This window comes from Pseudorasbora parva, chromosome 17 (assembly GCF_024679245.1).
Source record: "Pseudorasbora parva isolate DD20220531a chromosome 17, ASM2467924v1, whole genome shotgun sequence".
In the NCBI taxonomy this organism is placed as follows: domain Eukaryota; kingdom Metazoa; phylum Chordata; class Actinopteri; order Cypriniformes; family Gobionidae; genus Pseudorasbora; species Pseudorasbora parva.
The window spans coordinates 42,396,492-42,409,837 of NC_090188.1; the positions used below are offsets into that span (position 1 = coordinate 42,396,492).

The 13,346-nt window shown below is 38.4% G+C and overlaps 1 protein-coding gene across 1 annotated transcript in view; it reads right to left on the reverse strand.

Moving 5' to 3' along the window:
- The window catches only part of ppp3r1a (protein phosphatase 3, regulatory subunit B, alpha a), a 42,240-nt gene that overhangs the window by 11,172 nt on the left and 17,722 nt on the right, over positions 1–13,346 (reverse strand). The window contains exon 2 of the mRNA XM_067422188.1: positions 11,132–11,171. Coding sequence (XP_067278289.1) covers positions 11,132–11,171 — 40 coding nt within the window. The remainder of the gene's footprint in view (positions 1–11,131; positions 11,172–13,346) is intronic.

The following is a 13,346-nucleotide window of genomic DNA, read 5'->3' on the forward strand; positions in this document are numbered from 1 at the left end:
AGAAAAGTTACAAAGCTCTTTATAAAGCTGCTGTCACTTTAAGACCGAACGCACGGATCCAATACACTGATACACATCTGATATTCTCACACTGTTCACCTTCACTAAAGACATATTTTTCATACTTTGTTTATGTGAATATTCGCCAAAATGAAAATATAGACATCTGTTTTCCTTCATTTTGCTATAAAATATAAATCAGTGTTTAATAAATGCTGTGAAATCATTGAACTTCACATGAATCAGTGTATTGATTCATGATTCGGATCGCCAATGTCATGTGATTTCAGCAGTTTGACACGCGATCCAAATCATGAATCAATTCGCTGATTCATAACCGTTTGAATCTTTATTTGAGGATTGAACACAAACCCGGAAGAGAAGCCAATGCTGAATAAAGTCGTAGTTTTTGTTATTTTAGGACCCAAATGTATTTTGGATGCTTCAAGAGACTCTAATTAACCCACTGATGTCTCATATGGACTACTGTGATGATGTTTTTATTCCCTTTCTGGACATGGACAGTATAGTGTGCATACACTTGCATACGCTCTCAGACTAAATATAAAATATCTTAAACTGTGTGTGAAGGTGAACGGAGGTCTTACGGCTGTGGAACGACATTAGGGAGAGGAGTTAAGTAAAGGTACTTAGCTACTGTCCACCTCTGCCTAAAACTGGATGAAGAAAGCAAAGGTGACGATAACCCCTGAAATCTGCCGTGTGTTTCCTGTGCGCATCCATTAACTCTGCTGAGGTGAATCAGGAGAATTAGCTTGATTGTAATTAATGAGAGGATTGTGAGGACGATTGCAGGAAGCGAAACTATCAATCCATTAGTACAGTGACCTCTGAGAGCAAACCTGCCCTCGGCTGCGCAAACGCTCATCCTGACACACACACCAAACACACAACTGATGGGGGTGTTAAAAAACACACAAAGCATTAACATTCGAAATATTAGAAACCAACCAACTCAACAAACTGCCTTCATCAGGGCATAACACACCAAACACAACACACAAGGGTTTACACTGTGTTTAACAGTCTAGCATACTAGCATGTGGCCCCATCAGTTTTTGCATATGTTTAAAGTATAATATTACATTTATGAGTGTATTATTGGTGCATTTTTATATTTAAGGTATAATATTTATATTTAAAAGTGCATTATTGGAGCATTTTTTATATTTAAAGTATAATATTTATATTTATGAGAGTATTGTTGGTGCATGTTTTATATTAAAGGTATAATATTTATATTTATGAGTGTATTATTAATGCATGTCTTTTATTTAAAGTATAATATTTATATTTATGAGTGTATTATTAATGCATGTCTTTTATTTAAAGTATAATATTTATATTTATGAGTGTATTATTGGTGCATTTTTTATATTTAAGGTATAATATTTATATTTATGAGTGTATTATTAATGCATTTCTTTTATTTAAAGTATAATATTTATATTTATGAGTGTATTATTAATGCATGTATTTTATTTAAAGTATAATATTTATATTTATGAGTGTATTATTGGTGCATGTCTTTTATTTAAAGTATAATATTTATATTTATGAGTGTATTATTGGTGCATATTTTATATTTAAGGTATAATATTTATATTTATGAATGTATTATTAATGCATTTCTTTTATTTAAGGTATAATATCTATATTTATGACTGTATTATTGGTGCAGTTTTTATATTTAAGGTATAATATTTATATTTATACACCGCGTTCCAAATTATTATGAAAATTGGATACAAGTGTCATAAACGTTCAAAAAGGTGCAAAAACGTTTAGCAGCTGCTAAAATGCCATTACAAAGCAGCAAACAGGTATTTGAAGCTGCTGGTGCCTCTGGAGTCCCGCGAACCTCGAGGTGTAGGATCCTCCGGAGGCTTGCAGTTGTGCGTAAACCTACTATTAGCCACCCCTAACCAATGCTCACCGGCAGAAACGGTTGCAGTGGGCCCAGACATACATGAAGACTAACTTTCAAACAGTCTTGTTTACTGAGGAGTGTCGTGCAACCCTGGATGGTCTAGATGGATGGAGTAGTGGATGGTTGGCGGACGGCCACCATGTCCCAATAAGGCTGCGACGTCAACAAGGAGGTGGTGGAGTCATGTTTTGGGCCGCAATCATGGGGAGAGAGCTGGTAGGCCCCTTTAGGGTCTCTGAAGGTGTGAAAATGACCTCTGCAAAGTATGTAGAGTTTCTGACTGACCACTTTCTTCCATGGTACAAAAAGAAAAACCGTGCCTTTCGTAGCAAAATCATCTTCATGCATGACAATGCACCATCTCATGCTGCAAAGAATACTTCTGTGTCATTGGCTGCTATCGGCATAAAAGATGAAAAACTCATGGTGTGGCCACCATCTTCCCCTGACCTCAACCCTATTGAGAACCATTGGAGGATCCTCAAACAAAAGATCTACAGGTCCTTCTAAAAAAATTAGCATATTGTGATCAAGTTCATTATTTTCCATAATGTAATGATAAAAATTAAACTTTCATTGATTTTAGATTCATTGCACACCAACTGAAATATTTCAGGTCTTTTATTGTTTTAATACTGATGATTTTGGCATACAGCTCATGAAAACCCAAAATTCCTGTCTCAAAAAATTAGCATATATCATCCGACCAATAAAAGAAAAGTGTTTTTAATACAAAAAAAGTCAACCTTCAAATAATTATGTTCAGTTCTGCACTCAATACTTGGTGGGGAATCCTTTAGCAGAAATGACTGCTTCAGTGCGGCGTGGCGTGGAGGCGATCAGCCTGTGGCGCTGCTGAGGTGTTCTGGAGGCCCAGGATGCTTCGATAGCGGCCTTAAGCTCATCCAGAGTGTCGGGTCTCGCGCCTCTCAACTTTCTCTTCACAGTATCCCACAGATTCTCTATGGGGTTCAGGTCAGGAGAGTTGGCAGGCCCATTGAGCACAGTAATACCATGCTCAGTAAACCATTTACCAGTGGTTTTGGCACTGTGAGCAGGTGCCAGGTCGAGCTGAAAAACCAAATCTTCATCTCCATGAAGCTTTTCAGCAGATGGAAGCATGAAGTGCTCCAAAATCTCCTGATAGCGAGCTGCATTGACCCTGCCCTTGATAAAACACAGTGGACCAACACCAGCAGCTGACATGGCACCCCAGACCATCACTGACTGTGGGGACTTGACACTGGACTTCAGGCATTTTGGCTTTTCCTTCTCCCCAGTCTTCCTCCAGACTCTGGCACCTTGATTTCCGAATGACATGCAAAATTTGCTTTCATCCGAAAAAAGTACTTTGGACCACTGAGCAACAGTCCAGTGCTGCTTCTCTGTAGCCCAAAAGTGTCTTGACCTGGGGAATGCAGCACCTGTAGCCCATTTCCTGCTCACGCCTGTGCACGGCGGCTCTGGATGTTTCTACTCCAGACTCAGTCCACTGCTTCCGCAGGTCCCCCAAGGTCTGGAATCGGTCCTTCTCCACAATCTTCCTCAGGGTCCGCTCACCTCTTCTCGTTTTTTGCCACACTTTTTCCTTCCCACAGACTTCCCACTGAGGTGCCTTGATACAGCACTCTGGGAACAGCCTATTCGTTCAGAAATGTCTTTCTGTGTCTTCCCCTCTCGCTTGAGGGTGTCAATGATGACCTTCTGGACAGCAGTCAGGTCGGCAGTCATACCCATGATTGCGGTTTTGAGTAATGAACCAGGCTGGGAGTTTTTAAAAGCCTCAGGAATCTTTTGCAGGTGTTTAGAGTTAATTAGTTGATTCAGATGATTAGGTTAATAGCTCGTTTAGAGAACCGCTTCATGATATGCTAATTTTTTGAGACAGTAATTTGGGGTTTTCATGAGCTGTATGCCAAAATCATCAGTATTAAAACAATAAAAGACCTGAAATATTTCAGTTGGTGTGCAATGAATCTAAAATATATAAAAGTTTAATTCATATCACATTTATCATATCATTACATTATGGAAAATAATGAACTTTTATCACAATATGCTAATTTTTTGAGAAGGACCTGTATGAGGGTGGGAGACTATTCTGACATCCTGCAAACTAATTCAAGCAGAAACTCTCCAAAAACTCACAAGATCAATGGATGCACGAATTGTGAAGGAGATATCAGAGAAGGGGTCCTGTGTTAAGATGTAACCTGCCCTGTTAGGATGTTTTTGACTGAAGTAGCTTTTGACTTCAGTAAATATCACCACCTAATGCTACAAATTCATGCCGTTTTCAGTTCTTTACAACCTAGAACATGTTTCAACTCTGTTGTGCATAATAATATGGAACAGTACATTTTCAGTTTTTTATTTTTGAAATAAATACTGTTATCATTAGGAGGTCTGTTGAATAAAAGTTGAATTATATCCTAATGGTTGATGACTTGAAAATTATACTGACTGTCATTTGCATTGACTAATTATGTAAATCATAGAACGATATAATTTGCATAATAATTTGGAAAGGGGTGTAAGTGTACTATTGGTGCACTTTTTAGATATTCATACATTTTTGCAGACCCATCTCCCGCGAGCACCTTTCGAAAATTATTTCTAGCCAAATATTTTTTTTTTTAAAAAGATTTGTTTGTTCCTTAAAAAAATATTAGGGCCGGGACTTTTCACACGTTAATTAAGATTAATGAATTACGGGACTTTAACGCGTTAATTAAGATTAATGAATTACGGGACTTTAACGCGTTAATTAATTACGCAAAAAAATTAATAATTTTAACCACACTTATTTTTGCACCGCGGAATGTTTTTCAATGAATGAGTTTCGACGGACCGATTATACTGGAACACCAACTAGCGTTCACGACTCACCACAACAACAAACCAAGACGATGAGACCGCTTTGCTTGGCCCCGTGGATGGGAAATTTTGTTTTAAAAAACGAAAGGAAGGAAGCGTCGACAAGAGCATGGTTGTGTGCAAGCTATACAACAAGGCATTAGCGTATCACCGCAGCACATCGAGCCGCAAATATCACAAATACGCTTTTGCTAAACTTAACGGCAAACATTGCACTGGTCTGCTGGACTGAAATAATTAAACAATATTTTGTTGATTAAGCTTATGTATTCAGTCATTATTCAATGGTACACTAAAAATCCATGTGAAAAATTACTTCTCATTGTTCTCAGGTCAAATATTTGTATGCGATTAAAATGCGATTAATTAATTACAAAGCCTCTAATTAATTAGATTATTTTTTTTAATCGAGTACCAGCCCTAAATGACAAATAATTAAATGTCTCATGAACATTAGTTTCATGAATCCTTTGTTTCGCTCAAAGTTGACACTTCATACTTGAGATTTGATGATAACTCAATTTCACCGGCAAAAGGCTTTGCCTATTTTACGGGACCCATCTGGATGGACGTATAAGTAAATCCTAATTGCGGTTTGACCGCTGGAATGTGCTGCTCATGGAGCTCCTCTTATGTACAACAGCTCGTCTTGGCCAGTTTCAGATCCATCAATGCTACTCTCCCCGCCGAAGCCAACACCTGACATCACCCTATCAATGACTGCAGAGCGGGAGCTGGGCAAGACCTGAAGAAGAGCTCATATTTTCAGCCATGAGCTCATAAGAAGCTCCAGAAGCACTCTAAAGGAAACCCCCAGCAAACGGGCCGGGGTTTATTTTGAGATCGGGAAGCTGAAGGCCACATGCCAGTGTGAGACACATTCCTCCACACATGGTCTTGTAAGTGGGTCATTTGCATTAGCAAGCTACCAGCTCTCAAAAATTAACCCCTGGTGTAAACTATCGTGTGTGTGTAAAGAGATTTCTTGAACACGGTGCATTTTTGTGAACACCAAATGTACTATAGCAGACTGTGTTCTGGTTTATTTAAGTGTGAGTCCATCAAAACCTGCCTAATGTATCTAATGTTGTTGTTTTGTTTTTCTTATTATGTTAAAGGGTTAGTTCACCCAAAAATGAAATGTCTGTCATTAACTCCTCACCCTAATGTCGTTCCACACCCGTAAGACCTCCGTTCATCTTCACACACAGTTTAAGATATTTTATATTTAGTCCGAGAGCGTATGCAAGTGTATGCACACTATACTGTCCATGTCCAGAAAGGGAATAAAAACATCATCACAGTAGTCCATATGAGACATCAGTGGGTTAATTAGAATCTCTTGAAGCATCCAAAATACATTTGGGTCCAAAAATAACAAAAATACGACATAATTCACAGTTTGATGACGCCAAGTGTGAGCGCAGTATCATCCAGCAGCCATATATATCCAGCAGCCATCTCACACTGTAGCCCAAGACTGGTTTCCCACTGAAGCTAAGCAGGGCTGAGCCTGGTCAGTACCTGATGGGAGACCACCTGGGAAAACCAGGTAGCTGCTGGTAGAGGTGTTAGTGAGGCCAGCAGGGGGCGCTCACCCTGTGGTCTGTGTGGGTCCTCACGCCCCAGTATAGTGATGGGGACACCGTACTGTCAAAGAGCACCGTCTTTCGGATGAGACGTTATTAGAACTTTATTATGACGAGACGGGACACAGTCGCCGGGCGCCCGTACTTCCGCTTTTCCGGTCATGATTATAAGGTAATGCAGCTCTGTTTATCATATTAGATACATTTAAGTGTGTTTAAAATGTTATGACGTTACTCTGTGCGTTCGCTCGGCGCTGCTGTGACTTGTTCACATTGCTAAGAGTAAAGCGCTTCTGCAGAATAAAACCGAGGGTAGCGCAGATATGACTCGATTGACAGGCGACTCCCTGAAATGCTGTGCTGACACGTCCCGGTCATTGGTTTAAATAGCAATTTTCTCACAATTTACAAATATTTGGAAACATTTGGGATATTGTAAGTACTCAACTGAACAAAATATATAACACCGGCCTGGTGGTTTTTGGATATTTTACTGCAAAAATACTACATAGTGCACCTTTAAGGGTGCGTTCACACTTGTCATGTTTGGTTGGATTAAAACGAACCCTGGTGCGATTGCTCGGTTAGTGCGGTTCATTTGAACATATGTGAACGCTGCCATCCGAACCCTGGAGCGCACCAAACAAGTGGACCGAGAGCGCTAAAAGATAAATCTCGGTCCGCTTCCAAACCAACTCTGGTGCGGTTCGATTGATATATGAACGCAACACGGACCAAAGACATGTAAACGACCCAAAAACAGGACGTGATGTCATAAGATGCGACGCATAGTCAGCTGATTTGACGACACGCCATCGTGTATTAAATGAGTAACGTTAACGTTAGAGGGCAAACGTAGAGCAAGAGGAAGAGCCTCATCAATATTGGGTCCGACGAGCATGTTTCGGAAATGACAGGAAAAACGCACAAAAAGCAGACCTGGTTCTTCTCATCAGAGGACCTGTTGCCCATCAGTCGGTACAGACGACCTGCCGTCTCTTTTCTGCACAACGGAGGAAATCCTGGAGCTGTTTTGAATGTTTTGAACATTTTATGAGCTCTTCATGAGTTCTCAGCTGGTAAAAATAATGCCAAATGTACACGCATAAAATGATGGCGTTTAATCAGCACTCATCGTTGTTTTGAATGTTCGGTAAGCGAGATATACGTCATATAAGCCGACCAATCAGGTTGTGAGCGTCTCCCTGTGCCTTTGGTTCGGTAACTTTAGGTTCGCTGTTATAAATGCCAGTGTGAACGCTAAGCGGACCAGGACTATATGTTTTGTTTTGTTTTTTGGTCCAGACCAAACCAAGGTTATTTTCGTAAACGAAAACTGAAACTAAGACTAAAACTATTGGTCAAAAAACATTTTCGTAAACTGAAAGAAAATTAAAAAATCTGAATAAATAAAAAACTAAAACTAAACGAAACTGACTACTCTTACTAAAAAACTAACTGAAATAAAATAATAATTAGCAAAAATAAATATTCGTTTTCGTTATTAATAAGCTCTCTTTAATGTGGTGGAAAATCTGACTGTGGCGGTTGAGGGAGTGTCTGCATATTGCGCAACTGCGCATGAAGTGATCTGAGGAGATTAACCGCTGCCCTGACGGACGCGTGCAGACAGTCAACACATCGCTAGTCCTAAACAGCAGTTCACAAAGAATCAATGCGTCCGTGGCAGTGAAATGGGAAATAACACGAGGTAATGAGATGCACGTTGAACTTCTTTTAACTTAAGCTCACTGTTTTAGTAGGCCGTTTCTTACGCGACAAGAGACGCAGGCGCAAAAGTCAGCAACTAAGTAGCAAGTACTAGCCTACAGTGCGTTTGAGATTTCATGTTTGCATAATATTGACAGGCTCAAAGGTGTTATCATAATCATTTACTACTAATAATATTATTATCTGTGTGGAGACATTTCCCCACAAAGTAGGGAATACCAGGACACACACACACACACACACACACACGTTTGTTTCACTATATAAGTGAGGACATTGCGTGGACTTCCATTGATTTTATATCAGGTTAATGATTTTTTATATCCCCTAACCCAATCCCTATCCCTAAACCTACCCATCCCAAGAACGTGCAAAACAATAGATTTAAATAAAAACATGTTTTGGCCGATTTATAAGCCTTTTTAACTAGTGAGGACCAGTCAAATGTCCTTACTAGTCAGTTATCATAATATTTTACTAGATAAGTGAAGACATTGGTCCCCTTTACAATTATAGCACAACACACACACACCAGTGTGTGTTGGCTGTATTCAGATGACTTTAGCTGTGGTCTTACACTGCTAGCCTACATTGTACTACTGAAGAAATTAAAATAAGCTTTTAATTGTTTAACAATATTTCATCTTTGTTATGAATGAGTTTGTCTGGAATTTATAATTTTTACTTTTATATTTTACGTTGCATTTATTTTTTTGCATAGGTCATAGTTTGACTCAAGCTTTTTTGCTCAAAGGTGAAGACCCAACTTTATGCATGTTTTGTAAGACCGTCCTGGGTTTAAACAATAATGCTCGTTTATCAAGTTATTTCACTTAAGGATGTTTAGCAAGATTAAACTCTAATCTGTGCAAACATTAAACTTTGCTGAAATTAAAAACCTTGATTTGGTCTCTACACTTCATAATGGTAACTCTGCTAAACTATAATTACTAAAACTAAAACTGAAACTAAATAAATAAAAACTAAATAGAAATGTATTTGCAAAATAAAAACTAAACTAAAACTAGCAAAACCATTTGTAAAACTAACTAAAACTAAACTGAAATTTGTAGCAAAATTGAAAACGATAATAAAATAAAAACTAATTTCAAAAAGCAAAACTATAATAACCTTGGACCAAACAAACCGAACTAGAAGTGAGAACTAAGTTGGGCAGAGTGAGAGCGTGACACAGAGCCTGAAAGCGTGTCTCATGCCAAATGCGTGAGAGTTGGCAACCCTGGGTTAATCTTGGCAAAGTTTAACTAGTCATTTTCCCCTTCCTCCTCTTCACACGTGCCAGTCACACTGGCATACATCAGAGGGAAGCAAAACTAATTAAAAAAACATGGTTTCAGAGCTAAAATAAGCCTCAGCGTCTCTGGAGACGAGCTTGACTTGACATCATTTTCACCACTGCCAACTGATCACGTTTCAGTCACATTAGGGAATGAGCAAGTTAACGTCAGATATTGGAAAAGATTAGACTGAGATCATTTAGTCAATATGGTTGACAGATTGTTCCAACACTGTAAAAAAAAAAGTCTCCAATTAAAAATGTTCTAGTGACTGATCACATCTAAATGTTTCAGTTGGCCAAGTTGAATTTCTGTGAATTGATGCAATGTGGGCAACTCAAAAAATGTTTTAGATGTGATCAGTCACTAGAAATGTTTTTAATTGGAGACCTGAATTTCTTTTTACAGAGAAAGCAGATTTACAGTAACACACACTGCACAACTAAATGAGTAAAAAAACTTTGCAAAGTAGGCTTGAAAAAGCCTTGTCAGGAAGTTTGAAATAACTTTGACAAGTTTAAAGATTGAATTGAATGGTTAAAATTTAAGTTTGGTCAGATGGGAACACATTTCTAGAATTAATTACCAAATTGTTAACAAGTTTTAACACAATTTAGCATAAATTAGCATATTGTTACCATGTTTTACCATGTTTGCTAAAATGATGCAACTTGGATTAGGATGTTAACATGTTTTAACATGCTATTAATATAAATAAAAAATGTCTAACATGTTTTAGCATGTTGCTTACATGTTTAACCATGTTGATAAAGTGATTTAACATGTTGTTAGAATTAATTAAAGGGTCACAAGCATGGTTTTACATGTTGCTAGCATGTACACATAATGATAACATGAATTAACATGTTGTTAGCATTATTTAACAACTTGTTGTTTTAAGCATGACCTAACATGTCATTAGCATGATCAAACATGAATCAACATATTGCTTGCATGTTTTAACACATTGCTAGCATGAATTAACACACAGCTAGCATGAATTAAAATGTTGCTATTATTATTTAACACATTGCTAACATTATTTAACATGCTGCTAGCATGAATTAAAATGTTGCTATTATTATTTAACACATTGCTAACATTATTTAACATGCTGCTAGGATGAATTAACATGTTGCTGGTATGACTAAGCACACTTGTTGCATTAATTAGCATGTTTGCTAGCATGAATTGGCCAAGTTGTTAACATGGTATAGCATTTGATCAATATGATTTAACATGTTACAAACATTTTATTAGTATTTAACATGTTTGCTAGCATGTACATGTTATATTTAAACATGATTAAACATGATATAAAATATTATTTAACATTTGTTTAACATGTTGTTAATATAGATTAGCATGATTTAGCACACGTGTTGCATTAATTAGCATTTTGCTAACATACATTAGCATGTTGTTAACATGAGTTAACATGTCACAAACATGACAGATAGATTCAAATATTATTAATAATAATAATAATAATAATACGGTTAAACTGTAATCAGTAAGTTGGCATTTTTAAGCCAACCTGATCATTTGATAATGCAAACTTTATCGAATTTGAGACAAATTCAAATTAGAAAGATATTCAGTTCAGTTCAATAACTGTGTCGATGCTGTAAAGTTAGTCCAGTTAATGCTGTATGTAAATTAGGTACAAACGTAATGATACTTACAATGTGAGCACATTTCCAGGGGATAACTAGCCTCATTTCCCTGCAAAAGAAGAAAACACAAGATTTCATCAATGTTTTTAAAATTATTACACAGCATCAGTATATATTTTATTTAATGTCAGCATCTGTGGCTATCTTCATGGCAAAAAAATTATTGCAAAAATACAAGAGTTATATATATACAATTAAAATAAAAAACAAGCCATTACAGCAATTAATATTGTACAAGATTTTTTAACATTAACGTGATAAAAACCTTTGCTGGTAAAATCTTACTAAATAAATCCTTAAAGGTGTCATGAACTGGCTTTTTTATTGTTTTATACTGTTGTCTGAGGTCAACTAATGACGTTTGTGTGGTTTTTACATTCATAAACATCATAACTAATCAGTAATAGGCTATTTTCTGCACTGGTTTTGAGGCTCTCTCCTGAACGCTGGGTTTTGATGGGTGTGTCACTGGAGACTTTGAAGTAAACGCCCACGGCTAGGATTGGATAAGATTTGCATATTTAATGAGCTTAAGCTCAGCTGTCAGTTCAGTGACATGAGGGAGGAAGGATTCTCTCGACCACAGGGCTCGTAAACGTCTTTATCAAACAAACACAATGATTTATTGCTCATCCACCAGAAATTGATTGGAATATTATTTCTGTATTACTTGGCCCTCACGATTGGTGGATATAAACGCGAACTGCGTGTACACACACACACACACACACACACACCAGATCAAGAGAGGAATGTTTTTTCACTATTTGAGATTCACTGGCCTGCTAACGGGATTATGTTTTGGTAGCCTGTCTGAAAAACACACAGCCCCGGGACTACTATTACATATAAAAGCAAGTGTTACTCACATAAGTGTGTTGCACCATTCCTGTCCGATCCAATATCGAAGCACAGCTTTGTGTTTTAATCTCAATATGTCTGCAAATTCAGTGTCGACCTGTGTCTTGTTTACAAATGATCCCTCAGTGAAATGAAGCGAACACACACACGGTCTTCCCCGCGTCAGCTGGATCTTCATTAAAAATAAAGTTCAACCACTCATTCCTAATATTAGGATCAGAAGGAAGCTTATGCAGCGACTGTGTTCTTCCACAACCAGGAATAGCGCAATATCTTGCTATCTTCTTTGGCATGTTTATTGTTGGCTAGCGTGATCCGACGAGTCGATGGGCGGGCTAGATTAGATGAGTCGATGGGTGGGGCTACTGGATTAGACAAGTTGATGGGTGGGGCTACTGGATTAGACGAGTCGGTGGGCGGGGCTACTGGATTAAACGAGCCGGTGGGCAGGGCTGCAGGATTAGACGAGTTGGGGGCGGGGCTACTAGATTAGATGAGTTGGTGGGTGGGGCTACTGGATTAGATGAGTCGGTGGGCGGGGCTACTAGATTAGATTAGTCGGTGGGCGGGGCTACTGGATTAGATGAGTCGGGGGCGGGGCTACTAGATTAGATGAATCGGTGGGCGGGGCTACTGGATTAGATGAGTCGGTGGGCGGGGTACTAGTTTAGACGAGTCGGGGGCGGGGCTACTAGATTAGATGAGTCGGTGGGCGGGGCTACTGGATTAGAGGAGTCAGGGCTACTGAATTAGACAAGCTTATTATTCTGTAGAGGTGTGTTACACCCAAGCGGCAACCTCACGCAATCTCTCTTGAAGCCAATAAGGAAGTAATGTAAACTGTCTATACGGCTAATTTTGACCTTCATGACGACTGTGAGGGGGTGAATTTTTTTAAAACTCATTAGTTTACATTATATAAAGCCTTAAAGGTCTGCATAATTAAGGGCGTGGTTACTTTGAGTGACAGGTGGATTGCCGTTTGTCTGCTGTCTATTAGTCATCGCATCACCTAAGCTCCACCTACATCCTGCCTTTTTGCCCATTTTCTGTTAATCGGGATTGACACGCGATGACTCGCTCGCAAGATGGCAACGGCCAGCTCATCTCTACTTTACGCTTCAGAACGGCTCATCGGATTCCTATGGGTGATGTCACGGACACTACGTCCATATTTTTTTACAGTCTATGGTTACACCACATGATGACGTCAGGATGAAGCACACAATCATTTTCTGGGCCTGGTGTATATCAAAGCTTTTCTTTGACTAACAAGGAAGTTTTCAGCTCTGAAACTTACAGGATATTCTTATATTACCATGACCTTTTATAATATCAAAAGCTCAAGAGAAAGTTGATTTCT